This window comes from Cricetulus griseus, chromosome 3 (assembly GCF_003668045.3).
Source record: "Cricetulus griseus strain 17A/GY chromosome 3, alternate assembly CriGri-PICRH-1.0, whole genome shotgun sequence".
Classification (NCBI taxonomy): Eukaryota; Metazoa; Chordata; class Mammalia; order Rodentia; family Cricetidae; genus Cricetulus; species Cricetulus griseus.
This window is the reverse complement of record NC_048596.1, coordinates 205,161,631-205,182,195: the sequence shown is the minus strand read 5'-3', so window position 1 is coordinate 205,182,195 and position 20,565 is coordinate 205,161,631. Positions and strand designations below refer to the sequence as shown.

The 20,565-nt window shown below is 45.5% G+C and overlaps 1 protein-coding gene across 6 annotated transcripts in view; it reads right to left on the bottom strand.

Annotated features, from left to right (window-relative positions):
- The window catches only part of Nrp1 (neuropilin 1), a 151,962-nt gene extending 131,633 nt beyond the window's left edge, over positions 1 to 20,329 (bottom strand). For 2 of the 6 annotated variants that reach the window (XM_027404766.2, XM_027404767.2), the window contains exons 1-3: positions 20,030 to 20,173; positions 18,121 to 18,654; positions 14,342 to 14,516 (exon numbers count right to left, since the gene is read on the bottom strand). In XM_027404766.2, coding sequence (XP_027260567.1) covers positions 14,342 to 14,516; positions 18,121 to 18,193 — 248 coding nt within the window. In that variant the 5' untranslated portion in view covers positions 18,194 to 18,654; positions 20,030 to 20,173. Of the gene's footprint in view, positions 1 to 14,341; positions 14,517 to 18,120; positions 18,655 to 20,029; positions 20,174 to 20,310 lie in introns of those variants that run through there. The other 4 variants (XM_027404762.2, XM_027404765.2, XM_027404763.1 and 1 more) reach the window with 3 other exon arrangements.
- Between the last annotated feature and the right edge of the window lie 236 nt (positions 20,330 to 20,565).

Sequence of the window (20,565 nt, the reverse complement as noted above, 5' to 3'; positions counted from 1 at the left end):
CCCACTCCCTGAGTGAGCATCTGTTGTCAGTTATGGTTGCTGCAGGAAGCGGTGGCATTTTCTTTAGTGGTGTTGCCCTGGCCAGTTGTCTGTGTGCCTGTCAATAGCCTCTCAGCCATGTTCCCATTATAGCCCTAAGGAAACTCATTGAGTCACACACATAGACATGAAAGTGGAAGTGGATGGATTATTTGGAAGGAAGAAAGGAACCAGAGGGAACAGAAGGTGGACAGGAAAGGGTAATAGAGGGTGAATGTGAAAAAAAAATAATATAATATAGGCATACGAAAAAGCCATAATGAAACAAGTTATTTTGTATAATTAATATATGCTCCTAAGAATAGAGTTTAAAAGCAAGTAAGAAGGGCGTAGACTGGGTAGAAAAGGCAAGGATGGAGAGGCAACTAGCCAGGAAGCAAAAGCAGAGCTGTGAGCATGTGGAGGCTTCGGAGGGTGGCACGGGGCCAGGCTCAGTCTCCAGGAAGGATTCCGTGTACTCATGGCAACAGGGTTTGGGGGCAACAGTGCCCTCCCATATGAAGCCAACTGGGCTGATAAAGTTGAGGCCTTCACTCCTTTCCCATCCCAGGGATCAGATATCCAGAAATAGGAAACCGGCAACACAGAGCTAGTGGAGATTGGGTGAGCTCTAGAACTCAGTCACACGTATGCTCTCAACATCCTCCTTGGAGGCCACACAGCACATTTCTCAAGAGAATGGCAGACATAGCTGATGCAGAAATGGCACATAATAGAACAGTGAGGGTTTGGTGGGTCATATGTCCGAGGCTGCCCTGGCTTCTGTCTCCAAGGAAATGTAAGTCCAGTACCCTAACCCTCTGTCAAGTAGCTGCAGATGTGCAGAGTGTGAGGACACTGATGCTGCCTGTATCTAGGTTTTTGTTTGCTCATTTCTTTGTTGTGGTCTTTGATACCAGAAACATCTGAAGCTTTCCCAGGTGGAGACCCCAAGAGTTAGTGAGACAGACAGAAATATTCTGGAGTGGCAGGGACTCCTCCCTCTTGGAGGTGGAACTGTGCACCAGCCTGCTGCTCCACTGTTACAGAAAGGTTGAGGTATTATCCAGGTATGGCAGTTAGATCTGCAATCCTAGCACTTGGGAGCTGACAGCAGGAGGACCCAAGATCAAGATCATCCTAGACGTCACCCCCCCAGTTTGAGGCTATCCTAAGCTACATGAGATTCTGCCTTAAAAAAGAAAAAAAGGATGAAAGTGAGGTGAATGCTTCACTTTCCATCTTAGGAAACACTCCAGCACAGCCACTCTAGGGCTAGCTTAGACTCTGCTCCTTGGGGGTATTTCTTTACCCAGAATGCAGGGCTTCCACTTTGCTGGTTAGTGTGAGCTGGTGTACATAGGCCTTTGTGCGGGAATGTACCAGGCACCTTCTCTAACAGAGATGCTCACATGCAGCACATCGAGCTGCCAGCTGGAGCAGACGCCCTCCATTATTTGTGTTAAATTTATGCAAAGGTGGTTTGGATGTGAGCCCAGACACGAGCCAACAATACACAGGATGACTGAAAGGCACAGGCAGGCAACAGGGCAAAAGGCCACTCCGATGCTTCTACATGGAGCAAGCATGAGGAAAGCGTTGTGGGGAGGCTGAGACAGGAGTGCTACTGAGGAAGGAGTGCAATTTGAATGGTGACAGAAATGGAGCAGAAAAAGGATGAGAAAGATTGTAGCAGTGTGACTCAGGGACATTCCAACTGGCGAGACTTGAGGAACGAGCCAGGGATCACAAGATGTCCCAGAGATTCAAATTTGGGAAGACAGGGATGAAGGAACAAAATAGAGAGAAGATACTGATTGGCTTGATGAGTATAAAGTATGATCTTCATCTATGGAAATGAAGTCTTCCAGGCAGGCATTGGCCAGGAAATGCTGCAAAATTGGAGTCCAACAATCAGGTGAGATTGGGGCTGGGCAAAAGATCAGATGTTAACCAGATCAGGTGGCTGAGACAAGAGGCCCTTCAAAGAGGAGCCAGAGCATTAGGAGGAGGCCCAGCCACGCCAGTGCTGCAACACAGAGAAGTGGAAGCCATGGAAGGTGGGAAGGAGGTGATTGTACTGATGTTGAACAAAGAAATTAGGCCCATCAGCTGAGAAGATGGCTCAGTCAGGGAAGTGCTTGCCTTGGAAGCATGGAGACCTGAGTTGCATCCCAGCATTCAGGGGAGAAACTGAACATAATTTTAGTGCCTGGGAGGTAGAAGCAGATGGGTCTCTGGGCTCTCTGATCAGCCAACCCAAATTCAATCACAGACCCTGGCTCCAAAAGCAAAGTGATGGCTCTGGAAGAATGACATCAGAGGAAGACTTTGACCTCCACATACAGGGGTACACACATGTGAATCCAAACACATGTAAAGAACTCTCTCCCAGACACACATAACATAAATTAGGACCATGTAATGACTGATAGTCTGAAGAGTCATGGAGGGTGGCATTTAAGTCAGTAGAGACTGGAATGGAGCCTTGGCTTGCAGCTGGCACACACACAACTCCAGGCAGTGAGATGAGAGAGAGAGAGAGAGAGAGAGAGAGAGAGAGAGAGAGAGAGAGAGAGGTCAGAGTGGGTCAGAATACAGATTTGAAGGGTGACAGGACCCAAGGTGGAGTAGTTCTTTTCAAGGACAGGAAAGTTCTACAGAATTCCTTTGGCCCACGGAGGCCTACTGGGTTCCCACAGAAAGGAAAGCAAATTCCTTCAGCTAGGCTTCCAGCCACACCTGTGTCATTTCAAATGAAAAAAAGTGAAGAGCCCTTTCCAAGTCTTTCAAATATAATCCATGTCCTCAACAGCTGGTTATAATGGTGATCTGGGGACAAGGGCTGGAAACAGTCACTCCCTCTATCACCATTCCAGGGCCTCCCTGAGAACATGCTCTTCCAAGAGTCTCCCTTTATCACTGGGAAATCTGACAAAGCCAGAAATGAGAGAAGGAGATGGCAAAGTTAAAGGACACGAGCAAGTATAAGAGGGAAAGGGATGAATGGGTGAGTCGCCTGTTTTGAATGCTACTTTCCCCAGTTGTGCTTCCCTGTGAATGGATGGTATAAAATTCCTGAGACCACTATTGGTCACACTGGTTGAAATGGCTCATCCTTCCTGCCTTGAAATTGAAGCATGGGCTGGCTCACTCTCTGAACGGGGCAGGCATGTTTCCAAGCCCTCAGGGAACACCAGGACAAGGAGCACACATGCTTTTCTTATCAATTGTGTGATAGCAAGATAGCATCTTCCAGGAGGCGTGCTAGGAGCTCCACCCATCTGATGTTTAGAGACTGATGAGAGCTCAATCACCCTTCCAAGACCATGGAGGGGAGTTCTCGGGGCTGTCTCACTGAGGGTATGCACGACTTTGGAAATATTTGTGTCTCCTCCTGAGGATACGGATGTTATTGTTTACAGTCTGAACTTATTTTAAGGAACAAAACCTGCGGATGCACTTCCTGCTCGAGTCATACCTAGGCTTTATTTAACATTCGTCTTGTACCCATAAGCCTACCTCATCAGCATTGTGTTCCTGAGCTAGGGGAGGAAGGAAGGCCGCACACTTCCAGAAGAAAGGGGGCCTCGATGCAGCTCATTGAATCTTGCATACATGAGAAAAGTCATGAAAGTGGAAGTTAGAAGGGGACTAGTTAGGAAGCTAATGATGGTCAATATAAGAAAATATATTACAAAAACATCATATTGAATCCCATTATGGTATTTATTCAATATATGATAATAAAATGATTGGGGAACTGGCTCAGTAGCTAAAGGTGCTTGTTGGAAAGCTTGATGACCTGAATTTAATCCTGGAACACACATGGCAGTAAGAGAGAATCAACTCTTGAAGGTTGCCCTCTGGCCTCATGTCTTGACATACATGTACCCACATGCATATGCACATAAACAAATAAGTGCAACACAAAACTTAAAGATGAAGAAAGCTGTGTCTATGTGGTGTCCTCAGCCAGACCTCACAGTAGGCAACCCGGTCCATTGTTTCATCTTCCCACTTACACTGGCTGATACTGTCAAAGCAGCATTGCTAACCATGCAATAATCACACCATTCACATATAATTGGGACCCAGCCCATATGAAGCATCTCCTATCTCACAGATGGGAATGAATGGCAGAGGGGCAATTATAACCCTTGGCCTCAATTCTCACCAGAGCCCTTCCTCACAGGGAACTGCCAACACGGTCCCCTGGCAATCAGGAATCCCCAGCTCTCAGTAATGAACCTGCACATGCATCAGACATGAGGTGAGAAAGCTAAGGATGGGAAACAGAGATATGCCTTGAGGACTGAACCAACATGTTCTCCGTATTGCTCAACACAGCCCAGAGTCATGGACAAAGAACTTGACATTGGGAGAAAGCCACCTGAGGGGAGATAAACACTAACCAAATAATTGGAAAGGGACACCTCAATAAAGAAGTGTCAGACCAGAAGTGCAAAGCAATAGTGAGTGAGAGAGCCCAGACTGTTGGGTTAATTGGGATTTGTCTTTTGTGTGTGTGTGTGTGGGGGGGGTAATCATTTTTCCAAAGAATGAACCCCTCTAGAAATTAAAACCTTTATTTATTCTGTCTTTTCTTATAATCATGTTTAGGAAATTAATGTCCACTTCTTCAACTTATCTAAGAACAAACATCAGCACCCTTTATTTTTTTCTTTGTCTTTGTTTTTTCTTTTTTTGGTTTTTTGAGATGGGGTTTCTCTGTATAGCTTTGGAGTCTGTCCTGGAAATCACTTTGTAGACCAGGCTGGCCTCAAACTCACAACTATCCTTTATCAAGACCATGTGAGCACAATTGCCACAGTAGTGGAGCTCTGTGTGGCTGCCTTACCTCTGTACCAAGAGAGTGCTCTTTGTTCCATTTAAAGTGGGTCAAGTTCATGATTTGAAGGTTTTAGATTTATTTTTTAAGACTAAATTTTGTTTTACATCATGTTTCCGAGGTAGCTTGGAAATCATAATATCTGATTATCATAGTATCTGTTTATGGGAGGAGATCTTTCGATGTTGACTGGGAATCATTGGCTTTGGCCATCTTTGTAGAATTCTCGTGTAGGATGAGACATGAGGAGGGAACTGGAAGCTCTCCCGTGACAGGCCAGTCTGTCACCAAAGCCACAGGAAACACCTCTGTCCTGGTTTGGCTGCTTGTTCAAAGTATCTATCCAGATAACAACAAAAGACTTTGAGGGGTCTGTTTTTTCTCAGAAAACACTCCTCTGTCTATCATAGGAAGCAAATGCCCAGGCAAGCATTTTTCTCTTAAACCCTTCCAGAGCTGCAGTGGCAAACACAAGTATAAAATACAGGGAATAGTATTTTATACTATGAGGAACTTTCCTGATACTTGCCTGATATTAAGTAAACACATAGTATTTAGAAGAGAATGTTGCCCTCTTATTTGGGGTCTAGGACTATATGCACAGCTAGTACCCAGAACACCCATTTAACCACCAACAGTATAAATTCAAGCCATGTCTGGCCTGGCCACTAGATTTGGGAAAACATTACAATTAACTTCTGCTTTGTGCCCAGCAACCACTAACCAAGGGCACCAGAATTCAGACACCTCCAACATGATTTTCACTCCTAACTGGCAGCTACTTTAGGCAGAGTAGAGAGAGTAGAGAATCACCAGCCAGCTTTCTGTAGGATTCACAAGTGCATACTTAATGGAAAGGCACAGGCTTTTCTCAGAATTGTTTGGTTTATATTTAAGCATTTGTGGGAGATGGCGCAGGGAAGGAAATGGCTGGCAACAGTTTAGAAGGCTTTCATACAAAGGGTATGGCCCAAACCTGTCTTCTGCTGCAACAGTGGCCAGGGTTTTTGGAGTAACAGGGGAGCACTTGGGCATTTAATTTACACTTCTCCAACTTCAGGTCTGTGGTGCTTAAAGCAAATGAGAGGATGAGGCAAGGTCACATTTCCTGAGTGTTCAGCACCCGGAGGGGGTAGGGTACATACCACATACTCAAGATACAGCTGTGAGACCCAGAAGCAGCCAAGTCGTTCTTTCCAAGCATCCTATGGCTACTTAAGTTAAAGGGGAGAAGGCTAAGGAGTTGGCTTGGGGTGGGGGCAGTGTTCACAGTGCAAGCTTGAGGACCTGAGTTTGCATCCCCAGCACCCATGTAAAAAAGCCTGGTATGGCTGATGGGGTGATCAGATGCAAGTGGATCCCATATGCACACGAACATACATACATAGTAATTAATGAAAGGAGGGGGATAAAACACATGTTGAGCAAATAAGAGTAAGTAAATACATATTAAGGCTGGATGGTAGGTAGTGTGCTGTAAGGCAAACATTTCTTTGGTGGACATGAATGTTTTTAAGCAATTGAGTTGACAGGAGCCAAGTGATGATTGGTGGTTTGTTTGGCTCTGTTTGTCTGCAGAATGTAGTCGCTGTGAACAAACAGACTGCTTTCTGGGCTCTCTGTGAATTGTCTGCATCATTGCAGCCATACGACAGCATTAACTGACCTGGATGCTAGACACAGGCCATCTGAACATAGACCAGCTGGACGCCCACTCCTGTGAGGAGCTGGGACAGCTAAGTCACTGCCCTGCCACATTCAGGACTATTGGCAAACACACAATTAAGAAGCACTTGGAACCTGATCTGAACACACATCTCTCTCTCTCTCTCTCTCTCTCTCTCTCTCTCTCTCTCTCTCTCTCTCTCTCTCCACCTCTCTGGCCTCATTATCAGCCTTGATGAACAGGCAACTGCAATTAGTGAAGTTTATCTCTTACTCTCCTTGTGCACATATGCTTATGTGTGTGGTTGCTGAAGCATGTCAGCAAATGTGAATCTACCAAAGGTTATGATGGGTAGGACAGAGCTGAGAACACGCATGAAGCTGGAGGCACATGTCTGTTCTGGTCCCTTCTTAGGATTCTGTGTCCCAAAGAACAGCACACACTTGTTGATTCAATGTTACACAATTTCAAGTAGCCTAAGTGTGTGTATGTGTGTGTGTGTGTGCTCATGAGGACAAGCAGAAGGCAGAAGAGGTTACCTGACATTTACTTTGTCATTCTCTACCTTATTCCCTTGAGACAGGTGTTCAATTGGCTAGGGTGGCTGGCCAGTGGGCTCCAAGAATCTGCCAGTCTCTACCTCCCCAGGGCTAGGGTTACAAGTGTATGCCTCCATCCTCAGTGTCTTCACTTAGGTTCAGGAAATTGAATCCTGGCACTGAAGCTCATGGGACAAATACTTCATCCACTGAGCCATCTTTCCACCCCAATAGATGCTTCTTTTAAATCATAGAAGCATCTCACACAAACCTATCTTGTCACACTCGAAATACATCACTGTCAAGTGTGAATGCTTATATTAAACATAATGAAGAAAAGCCTTTTATTAAATACCTCGGGCCCTATTCAAATTAAGTCAGTGCCAACAGGGAACAAAAATCACAGGGAAGAAAGTAGAAAGTTACCTGCCTGAGTGGTACTCACGGTGCTGCAGGTACTGGACAACAGTACCCAAGATGGCCCATTCCTACTTTCCCAAGAGCTGTATATTTGAACTGAGCTTGGTGGCACTCCCTTCATATTGCCCCCAGAGAGTGCTGAACAGTTACCTAAGATCAAAACCAGAAGTGATAAGATGACCCATTAAAATAAGGGGGAGGAGCTGGGGAGACCACTCAGCTGGTACAGGGTTTACTGTACAAACATGAGGACTTGAGTTTAATCCCCACAATCCATGCAACAAGCTGGGCCCATAAACTCAGTGCTGGGGAAGACGAAAAAGGAGGGGACCTGGAGCTCATTGGGCAGCCAGACTAATCAAACAGGTGAGTTCCAGATTCAACAAGAGACCTTGTCTCTAATAATTGGGTGGAAAGTGATTGAGGAAATCACCCAACATTCATCTCTTGCGTCAGCATGGACATACCGACATGTGCACATGTCCCTCCCCCAACTTCAAAACAAACAAGGGAAGAATTTTCTGAGTTCCCTTTGCATAGAAAGCTGACACAGATGGAAGACTTCATGTTTGTTATAAGCTATCTGTTAGTATATTTAGTAAAGATTAGATATTTCCACAGTAGCTGACAAGAAATGAGTTGTGTTTTCAGAAGGACGGGACTCCTTATTGGAAAGGAGAGAGAGAGAGAGAGAGAGAGAGAGAGAGAGAGAGAGAGAGAGAGAGACAGACAGAGACAGACAGAGACAGACAGAGAGACAGAGAGACAGAGACAGACAGAGAGACAGAGAGACAGAGACAGGGAGAGAAAGAGTGTGTGTATCTCTGTGTGCATGTCTTTGTGTGTGTATGTTTCCATCTCTACTCCAAAGACTTCACAGGATCTACATGAGTACAGATACTTGAAGACTTCTAACAATGCATTAGTTCTCTTAGACTTTGAAACTCACACAAATGGAATCATGAGAGTTTAGGAGAGCAGCTCCCCTCAAGGGCAGAGTCAGTGACTGTTGGTAGATATCAGGGAATTCTGGAACTAGAACTGCTTCTTTCTGATCTGGGAACCTTCCAAGGTTATATCAACTGGTACACTAACATTACTCACTTTCTAAATATGTAATATATTCTAGTTAAAAGTTTATATACTCCTATATTTCATATAGAAAATGGAGAAAAGTTTGGTTAAGGCCCCCACTGTTTTGCATAAAATAAAAGCTTTTGTTTTAGCTCTAGTGATGATAAAAGGGAAAGACTAGGTGGAGGGGCTTGTCTTGGGTGTAATCTCTAATACACACACATACACACAACACACACACACAACACACACATACATGCACCTACATGCATATATGCATATACCCACATGTATAATATAAACACACGCACACCCAGAGACATACACACACTTATCTACATACATATACCCATATATATATATATATATATATATATATCCACATATATACAATACAAACACACACACATAAATATATATCCAGAAACACACATATACATACCTACATAAATATACCCACATATACAATACACACACACACACACACACACACACACACACACACACACACAGAGAGAAAAACACACAAACACACACGCGTATGGACACATAAACAATACTTCTGGAAATGTAGTTTTTGATATAAAAGTCAAAAATCAAAACTGATGCCAAAATTCATCCTGAAAATAAAGAAAGGAAGAAAGAATAAAATCAGAAAATTTTATTCAGGGAAACAAAAATGGGACTTAGCCAATGAATGACTAAATAGTCATTGTAAAATTATAAAATTTAGTTTGCAGGGATAATAAGACTTAAGAAACTAAGGACAGATTAAGTTTTAATAAATGAGTTTGCATTCTTCGAAAGGAAATCGGATCAGCAGTGTTCCCAAGCTTGGAAATAGTTAGGAAATTTTAAAAGTAGCAATAAGGAAACACAGTGTTTATTACTCCCTCCATGATTTGACTATCATCTCTATTTAATTATGATTTCACCATGGTTCATGCGGAGTCACAGGAATGAAAGGTTCCTTCAGCTTCCTAGAATTCAGAAACACACCCATCACTGCTGATGCTGAGAAGTGGCAAAAGATGGGAGAGAGCAAAGCATCCTCGCTGAGTTAAGACTCTGAAGTGAAGCAAGGGTCCCATCCAGAAAGACCCTCTGTGGCCTCTTTCCCCAGATCTGCCGCCTGAGGCTTTTCTTCTGCAGCTTCACATTCATTTTTCTTAATGTTTTTAACCCAAGGTCTGTGAAATTTTTATTGCTCCCCAGATAAAGACATCCGATCTGAATGTAACCACACACCTCTCCGCTCGGCAGTATTTGTCACAAACCATTATAAATTATCATGCTGATAGCCTGCATTGCTGGGAAGCCAGAGAAGTTTCATAAATCCTAACTACTTTGTCAATGGCATTCTTGTTTATTATACAGAAATAAAGTTTTATGAGACTCAAGATGTCTGCCTTTACCACTGAAGGAAGCCTTGGAGCAGGAGTTCTGAGCAGTTCAACGTTTCCAGCGTACAGTGGACATTTCTCCCTCACACATTCTCAGCTGCTATACTTTTAATGGTGCTTTAAGGTTTCCTAAACATGTAGGGTTTGACCAGTGTGAAAGGAAAAAAGTTAGCGTCCCTGCCACCTCCTCAACACCTTCTGCTCTCAGAACTTTCTAGTGTTGTCTCTTATGTTGACACAAGAACGTCCATCTGGAACCCCTAGCCCCTTGTTAGCTTAGAAGACAGGTGCTTTGCTGTGGGTTCATTGATTGACAGTACATGGTTGTTCAGTAAAGGAATAGAAGGGGTCATATTACCACGGTCTCAATGAGTATGTGTAATGAACCCAGTTGAATGGCACCATCTACATGGACTGCTGCATGTTAAAAAAAAAAAAAATCTCAGCAATTATTTACACATTCTTTTTCCCCAAGGACCCCCTTCCCATTCTAGCCACTGTGAGGACCTAACCCTTACTTTGTAAAGTAAGTCCACTACTGACGTGTGAGCTAGGCTAGTTTTAGCACTATTCACAAGAAAAGCTTGTGATTATATCCTGAATTGTCAGAGTTCTATGATGGCTTTTACATAATTACAAGCAAAACAATGAAAATTTAAATAGAGATTTTTTTTCCCTGCTGAACTAATTGGCTGGTCTAATTATGCATCCAGCCCTCCACCTTAGGAAAGAGAATTGCTTCCTTGGGTCTCAAAGAGGTTTCCCCTCAGTGAATGTTACAAGAAATTGATTTCTTGCTTGCTTTCTCTTGGTGAAAGTTGACTGTACAAATAGTGGCAATTTCAGGAAAAAAAATACAAGTTGTATTTATATGAGAATCAACCCATTACAGGATCAATAAATTTAGTTTGACATATATTTACTTTCATATTTTGAAATGTTCTAACAATAACCAAATTGTTGATGTCACAGTCATGATGAAAATGTATTGGTGGAGAGCTTTTAGCTTCTTAGTGGTTCCCTATCTGCTCCCTTACTTATTCCACCAGTAACCTAATAGCACCAGCACATCAGGGCATTTTGCTGTCACTAGCCATCTCCTACAGCCAACAAGGGAGAAACATTAACTATCTCTACTAAGGCGAACATGAAAGACTGGTTTGCTGTTTTCTGTGACAAAGTCTCAGGCAGCCTAAGTTGTTGCAGGCCTGCTGTGTAACTGAGGGGCCCTGGGCGTCCTGATTCTCTTGCCTCTACCTCCTAAGTGCTGGGATCGAAGGTGTGAACCGCCATGACCTGCGGAGCAGGTAGTTCTTATAGGGAGTGATACGTGGTGTACTGAACTGTTTCATAAATGTTCTCATACCATCAGAAGATGAAACAATAGAAGCTGTTTCTCAAAGAGCCCCTTCTCAGGGAATTCTGAGCACCCATAGATGTTGAAGCTGTAATTCTGTGCACAGCTGAATGAACAGCTCTAAATGCCACCATCAACAGTGACCAGAAGCCATGTAGGATCTGGAAGAGAGGGGAGGCCATGGCTTAAGGGATTCTACCTATAACATTTGAAGTTTTTCATTGTGCAAGAGGCCATGCTGCCACACCTGAGAATATGGCACAGAAACATTTCCCATGAACAGAATCTCTCTCATTTCACCAGAGCTTTTGGATGCTGGTGGCTTCTTTTAGGGCATGGAGCCTGAGATGTGACAATCAAGAGATCACTTTATTCTGCAGCAAACAAATAAAAACCCCATAAATAAGCTTCCTCATATCTTACCACCATATAATCCTTGTGGAAACAATTTTTTGTTTATGTTGCGGGTATAGTGTATATGTCTGTATGTCTATGTGTATGTGTGTGCAAGTCTTCCCACAGTGAATATGGGGAGCTGAGGAGAACTTTTAGCAGTAGGTTTCCTCCTTCCACCATGTGACTTCCAAGGATTGAACTCAGCCGATCAAGTTTGGCTGCAAGGGCTTTGACCTACTGAGCCATCCTGCTACCCATTATTGTCTTTTTAAAGAAGGAAAGGAACTAAAAAAGCAGTCCTCCAGTACTGTCATATCCTACCCAGTGTCATGATCAATAACAATGGGAAGTTTCCCATACATTATTTTCCACTATTAGTTTCTTGAGACAGCCTGTGTACTAATGTATTAGCTTACATATTTCTCTCTCTCTCTCTCTCTCTCTCTCTCTCTCTCTCTCTCTCTGTGTGTGTGTGTGTGTGTGTGTGTGTGTGTGTGTGTGTGTAAGCACCATCTATACATAACAGTTTATCAATTGGCATCCATCCCAAACTGCTACTTCAGGGTGTGCTGGGCTCAGCTTACACCAGCTCTCAGAGTCACTGCTGAACACACACCCCTCTGTAAGGCTATGCGTGGCAGCATCACCTGAGGAGTTGGAAACCGTCCACAGTGAACATGGAAATGGTCAAAATCACAAATCAGGACTTGGCTTACTTCCTCCCCAGAACCAGCTGTTGAATGTTTGTTACCCTCTGATGACAAATGATAACTCAGAGCTCTTTATTCTTTTATACACCTACATGGTCATGATTTCCTGGTCAGAAATCAGTAAACATACATTTATTGAAATCTAAGAATACTTTATTTGGGAAGGAATCATATATTACCAGAGTTTCTCAAAAATATCTCCCAAAGCAGTTTAAACACTGTCAAGATGCAAAAATAAACACAACACACAGTATCCAGGTTGTCTACACTATTAACACTGTAACAGTCTCCATAAGGACTACTAACAAGCTGGGGTGTGGCTCACTGATAGAATGCTTGTCTACCATGCATGCAGCCCTTGGTTTGACCCCCACAACTTCCAAACAACAACAAAATCAAAATAATTCCCTGTTTTCTAGAAAGCACTGGAGAAGTCTATTAATTCTACAAAAGATTAAAACTCAATCTGGTGCTGAGACATGGTCAAACTGGAATCAGAATAATTTCATGTATGCCAACTATCCACAAATGCATTTTCTGTCCATAGATTTCTGCTAATTTGCTGGGCACTAACACGGTGAATAAAGTAGACACATTCATTCCCTGGTGATGAAAAGCTGGTTGCCACCATACCAGGAAACCAACAGGTTACTGAGTCCTTTGTACAGGTGGAAATGTTTTCAGATCACTCTGGCTTTTAAAAAGAATAAAAGTATGCCAACAGAATAGCATTGGCCATTGTACATGTCTTCAACATGGGTTAAGTCCAAAGCAAGGAGAAGAACTGGCCCATTTCTTTGTTTTAAGATTAATTAATATTCTACTTCGAATTGGAGACTGCACTCCTTACAGTACTTCAGAATGGGATCAGGTGGGCAAGACACCAAGAGGTGGTTCTGGGATGTGGAAAGTGATGATCTCTGAAGACCTCAGTGGTTTACCTCATACTATTCACAAACAGATTCTGCATCCACACGCCAGGATTTCCACTCACAGAGAGTAGGCATCATTTAGATGACCTCCACAGTAAAATATTGTAATAATGAAACCTGACATAGTCTAATGTTTGGTAACTTCAAGTTGATGGAGTTAGCCAGGGAAGGCAGATGAATTCAAACCTGATAAACACCTAAGTTCTCATTGCATTTGTGCAATTTTGTTTATCAATTTCATAAACCTTTCCACAGTTAATCTAATATTTAAAATTCTTGCTTAAACTCAGCATGGTGACAAATGTCTGTAATCCCAGTACTTGGGAGGCAGAAGCATGTGGATCTCTAAGTTCAAAGCCATCTTGAACTAAATAGCAAGTTCCAGGCCATCTAGGGCTACACAGAGAGACCCTGTCACAAACAAATAAACAAACACCAACAATAATGACAAATCCTCATCTAATTCACTCTATATACTTTATTTCTACCCCATGACAACTTGCTTTTTTCATGTCAAACTCAATACAATCATTGGAATCAGAGTGCTGGGGTAACCCCTGCCTACATTCCCCAGCCGTGAGAAACACAGTTCTAAAGTCATTAAATGAGCCACAGATTTGTTTAAAAAACACCCAACTTCACCATCTGCAGATAATGTATACTGGTGACCCACAATATTTAAGAAAACACAAGCTTTTTCTCAAAACTCTTTCCAGAAAGAACCACTCACCACACATTTCTTAACAAAAGATTTCCCAAACCAAAAGTGTCAACAGAAAGAGGGCAAGTGATCATGCATTTAAACACAGTCTTACATATTGGGAGGACTCATTAGACTCGTGTAACTTCATTTCCACACCATTGACATTCGATCTGATCTGGGTTGGGACCCATTCACGTTCTTACACCTACCGCACCGACACTCAAGACCACTAGATGGTGCTGTGGCGCCCTGTTCAAACTCCTTCACTTACTTGCAGTCTCTGTCCTCCAAATCGAAGTGCGGGTTGAAGTTGATCATGATTCTCTGGTAGGGTTCTGGAGCTTGGATCAACCATTCACACTTCTCACTTGGGTGATAAGAATGTGGGTAACCGGGAGATGTAAGGTACCCCGGGTTTTCAATTTTTATAGTCCCGCCACATTTTTCTGCAACAAAAAGAACATTTTAGCAGATCCTTCCCCCCACGACCAGTTGAGTCTTTTAGCTTTATGTATGCATTGACAATTAACAAACATTCTATCAGTTAAGAGAAACTCCAAAGTGTCCCCACAAGTCCTCCAAATGATCCTAAACACAAAGAGCACCACCCTACTGAGGAACACTCTTTAATCTCAAGGAGCAAGGCTTCTACAGAAAGCCTACTGGGATCTGAGATGCTTCTCCCCCACACCCAGACACCCAAAGTTCCTTCCAAAGAAAGAGGTCTTCTAGCATTAAAAACATTAAATCCCCTCAATTGATGTTAACACAGCCCCCTGGGAGCTGCTGCTAGACTTAATTATCCTCCGAGAAGTGTAATCACATTAAGGAACAGTTCTAAGTGGAAAGTGACTAAAAGATGCTGTGCCACTCCTTGCAAGTGGCTTTTTGATGATAAGCCTGGTCAGTGTCATTGACCAGAGGGGACTGTCCTCCAGGACTTTGATTGGCCTGAGGCCTACCCTTCTTTTGTTGTTGTTTTATCTGCCTGTAAATCTGAGTGATTTTGAGTTATCTCGGCTTTTGAGGCTCAGATCAACAGGAGAACAAAGTACAGCTGGTGATGCAGAAAGAACTCTGCTTTACTTATCCAAGTTGCTCTGCCTTGGCGACTGGATCAAAGCAATGGGGCAGAAAGAAAAATAAATAGCCACACGACATTAATTCTAATTACTAGATGTTAGGGGAAGCCCTGGCCACTGAGGTCTGAGTGTCATATATGGGGAGCTACATTTTGACATCCCTGGAAACAGAAACAACCTAGTTTGGAGCCTTTACTGAGAAACAAACCACCACTCAAATGCTGAAGTGCTTCTCTAACAGCCGAACAAACCAGATTCTGGGCTGGTTTGCAATTCAGCATGGATCCCTACTGCCACTTTTTATTATGGATTTCATACAGGAGAGCCCCAGCCTGCAAATGCCACCCCATTTATTGATGCTTAATTTTGGGCAATAAAAATTGGGTGCATAAACTATGTTAAGAGGAACAGGTATGAAGCACTGAAATATATAAGCCTATCAATCACAAACATCCAGTAATGGTATATATAGATTTTAATATTACATCTAATAGATTCCCCGTGGAAAGGGAATGGCATTCTTTGCTCTCAGCATGAATTTATAAATCTACAGAATTTTATTACAGGAAAACCAGGTCAAATGGAAATGAAAGATGAAGTGCGCATCAAAAATGCATAAAGCTACATGCATTACAGAAGTCATTGTCCATAAATTAAAAAGAAGACAATATAAATTATGTTGTTTTCTCCAATTGCTAGATGTTTCTGGCTGTTTCTTAGCGTGGAGGGGGTTGGTCTTGCAGATCCTCTTCCCATTGGCTTTTTAAAAGCTTTAGGTCTGCGAGAGGGACTGATGCTGCAACCAACACTCAGCATCTCAGCTAATGATGCCAGCCAGCTCAGTGGTGTGATTCTGGGGAGGCTCCGACATTATTTCATTTGTGCAGAAATCTTGGAGACTGATGCCCCCCCCCTCAGCTCATTAAGTCCCTCCAGCTCTGTGTGGCCACCATGGCATCTGTTAAGAGAGTGAAATAAAACAGTCGCCAGAGAGTCACTTCAGAAGACAGTGAGGTGGAGTTGCTACCACACCAGAGCACTTTAATCTGTGACTTCTGAGAAAGTGACAATGTAATAAGATAATGTGGATGGCTGGGCTCCCACACTCTGTTCAGTCTCTCAAACACTTGATTAGGAGAGAGCAATTCCTAATGACTCTGGACCATTAGTTCTAAATAAGGTTAATGAATTAATTTAGTAGACACTTACTGGGAGGAGGTGGATATGGTTTTAAGAGGACTACAGGCTTCCCGAGGCATGTGTTGGCACTGGTCACCTCAAGCATAGCAACAGGGTTTTAACTGACTGGAGCCCAGATTCTCAGCATTCCCCAGATTTCTGTTAAGGGAATTAAAAAGTGTGTGTGTGTGTGTGTGTGTGTGTGTGTGTGTGTGTGTGTGTGTGTGTGTTGTTCAGAACCACACAAATCTTAATGCTCTTCCTATTGGCTATCACATCCATTCTTTGAGTACCCCAATATGGCTCTAATCCAGGGGTTCTCAATCTGTGAGTCTCCCCCCCCTCGACAAACCTCTATCTCCAAAAGTATTTACATTATAATTCATAACAGTAACAAAATTATAGTTATGAAGTAACAATGTAAGTAACTTTATGGCTTGGGGGGGTACCACAACATGAGGAACTGTACTAAAGGGTCACAGCATTAGGAAGGTTGAGAACCATTGCCTTAACCTTAGGCATTGTGAAAGATACTGGTTTTGAGGTCTAAACATCTGAGTTCTTTTGGTTGAAGGAAAATGATACTTTATTCCCTGCCAGAGTACACACACGCTCCACCAACTCAGGTTCATTAACAAACTGAACTCCACATTCATGATTTTTTGAGTGTTTGGCTCTCCTGCCAGAGTATATGGAAAGATGCGGCCAACTCAGATTCATTAATGAATTGAATTCCAGCCGCGTTCACATTTTTTTTTTTTTTTGCATATCTTTTGAGAACTCTGTTTGGTACCTGTTGGGAGAGATCTATTGCTGAAATCACAAAAACGTGGGGAAAGCGCATTAAGGAGATTAACTTCTATCATGAAGGCATGATTTAAATAAACTCTTCCTGGTAGAGCCCTCCGCTTGCCTCCTCTTATTAAAACAATATACCACAATAAGTAGTAGATGTACTTTCCTCCTAATTACTTTGATTGAAATCTAAGCCAGACAAAAGTAAATATTTGGCCATTAGTTAATAATAATGCTGACGATGTACTGTTCGGATCAGCTCTTGCCTGGCCTTCAGCACCTTTCTAGGGGATGTGGAACGCGTTTGTACTGGATCCTATTTTAAACACACTCTTTAGGTTCCAAGGCACTGTTTATAGCTAGGACTGCCTTTCATTACTTAACAGTGAGTGGTTTTAAAAACCAACTTGAAGCTGCAACACAGTTAGGGATTCTCAGATATGCCGGTGCCTTGCACTGAATAGATCCGAAGCCTTTATTGACAGTGAGAGTTTCATTCATACTCCAGACAGATCACGGACGGTTTACAAAGGCGGGGGAGAGAGTCCTAGCGACCGCCAAGACTGACCGCTATCTCTCGGTGTCGCCCACCAGAGGAAACCGAGCAGAGGAGTTGCGAGGAGAACCAGGAAGTCCTCCTGGTGAAGTGTTCATTAACTCTCAGCAGCCATCAGATTTTTGAAAGGGAGTCTCATCTAATTGCCTCTGGGAGGAAACATTATTAAGATAATTGGTGTGCTGATCTGGGAAGGTAGGGAGCTCTGCCGCGAAACTGGCAGGAGAAGCCCACAGCCAGCAACCAACTGGAGTAGGGTGCTGAGGGCTTGCGGTTCTCCGGCCCCAGAGGCCCTGACTTCTCTGTTCCTAGCGCAGGCAAGTTTCCTGCGCTCGGCAGCTGTGCGCGCGTCCCGCGGCTGGGGCGGGAAGCCCACCGCCGGAGGGGACCCGGCAGCCCCGGGCACTCCGGTCGCTCGCACCTCAGCCTGTCACTTACCGCTGCGGAAAGCGCTGGCCAGGGCGAGGGCAAGGGCGAGCGCAGCGCACAGCAACGGCAGCCCCCTCTCCATCCTCCTTCGTCGAGCCAGTCCCAAGGCAGCTGCGGGAGAACACGATTGCGCGGACGAAAGCCCAGCAAACCGGAATCTTAACAATCCGAAACGCTCTTAAGTCCGCCTAAGAGCCATAAAATCCTCAGCGGGTCTTGGCGGGGAAGGCTAGCGGCGAAGCAATGCCCGAATCCGCGAGAAGCGCGTCTCTTTTTGTGTCTCAAGTCGCCTGCATCCTGTCATTTAGCTCCGATTTCCTCTCCTTTTTCCCACACTTGTTCCTCTTCCAGGAGCCACTGCCCGGGCCATGTCTCAGGAAGAAGAAGGAGGAGAAAAAAAAAAAAAAAGAGGGGAGGAGTTGAGAGGAGGAGGGGAGAGGGCGGGTGACACACCAAAGCCAATTTCTAGAGGGAAAAAAAATCCCGCTTGATTCTGGACGGTTTGGAGCCGAGGAGCTGGCGCCCAGAGGAGGTCCGGGTTGTCTGCGGGAAGGAGAGAGAGCAATGAAAAGATGAGCGGGAGAGCGAGGACTTTCTCCACTGGCACCCGCCTCCCCCTCCGACCTCCCCCTCCCTCCCAGAGCCCTTCCCTCGCTTCCTCCCGCCCCCTCCCCGCACAGCTCCGCCAGTGATTGCCTGGCTGGAGACTCAGATACTCAAGTTTCCCTTGGCGTGCTCTCCTGGTGGGTAGGCTAGGCTAACCCCCAAACCCTGCGGTGCTCTCCGCGGGAAGAAGGGCGCTGAGGGCGCAGGTTGTCAGCTCAGAGCGTAAGGACGCGTGTATGTAAGGAGGGGCAAGGCGAGCGGTACCAGCCCCAGGGTCCGGCTAGTCTACCTCGGTGTGCTCCTCTGCACCCCAGGACTGAGCTAGGCTGCTCCAGCAGGCGAGGATCCCGGAGCCAAGGAGTTCCGAGAGCCCGGGGATTAAGCGGCTACTTCATGAACTCCAAATCCCCAGGCACCCGCGCCCCGGTTTATGATGATCGCTGAGCTAGCGCCCCCCCCCCCCGCTTCCACTTCCAGATGCCAGCCTGTGGCTTGGGGCAGGAAGCAGCCGGGCGCTCCAGGATTCTCGGGATTGGGACTGTAGACAGAAGAAAGCCTGGCTGTTGTGGGAGACCCGCTGCTGAGCCCAGAGAGCTGCGACCGTGTTTCTGCCACGTAAAACATAGGCAGACCTTGGAGCGCGGAGCCTGGTTGCAGCGGAGCACGGCCTCCTCACCCTGTCCTCACCCTGCGTAAAGGCGCGGGGCTGGGTAACCCCCCCCCACCCCCGACGCTGCAGGCTGTATTGTTCCCCGAGATTTGAAGCCCTCTCCTTTGGGGTTACATGAACCCGGAGGATGGGTGGTGGCGCGCCTTTCAGCTAGGGGGCAGGCGCCTACAGACACTGACCAGCCACGTAGAAACACAGGTGCTCCAGGAATTCTGAATCTGGGGTCGAGGGGCCCATTTCTGTGCATCCCGAGGGAGGAGGGACAAGACTGGCAAGAATCGGGTATTGGGGTGTCAGGATGATCTTGGCAAGTGTCTCCTAGCGTCAGCTTTAGATTACAGACAATTGTGTCCACCGGCCCTCCAGCCTCCGAGGAGGTGCCTCCTGGGCGTCTGCCGGGTGCTCCCCTCCCCCATCTCGTCCGGTTCCCTCCTCGAGGGCTTTCCGAGAACTGCAGCAGGTGGCGTTTGGCGTATGAATAGCAAGGACAACCCAGGGACTTAAACTGGTTGTGGCCTCTGATCAAGCACTTCACCGGGCTCATTGCCCTCCGAAGGAGTCGGTGAAGAAGGTGAAAAGGTCATAAGCCTTCTGGGAAGTGGCATTTATAGACTCACTGCCATCACAGAGACTGACTCCTACCTGGTGCAAGAGCTGGCAAAGATTTAGGAATGCTGGCAAGGAGACTCTGGTCAAAGGTTTTGGCTGAAAAACTAGGGTCAGCCAGGGAGAAAGGACGCTGGGACACTGGTGCTCCAGGCCAGGACTCTGCGTTGGGTGTCTGGGCTGGGCGCTCGACTGAAGCTTGTGCGAGGCGCGGAGCTGCTGCTTATGCTCCCGCGCCCGACTCAGCCTTCTTTCCGGCCCTGGTTACCCGGCCCCGCCTACAGCACAGATCCGCCCCCCTCCCCGCCCCATCGCACCTCCACCCCGGGCGCAGTTAGCCAGCCCCGTCCCGAAGCGCCTCCGTTAGTCGCCACTGGGCTTCCTCCTAGGCTGCCTGACCCGTTGGAAGCCCCCCGGTGGGTTGGGCGCGCCGGGAGTCTGGGAGTCAAATGCCCCGGGTCGAGCGGAAGGGGCAGTCGCGGGGCGGTCGGCCCTCTGCAGGCAAGGTCTAGGCGTCAGCCGCGCCCAGGGCAGAGCCAGGGGAACGACAGAGGCGGGGGACAGCCCTGGCG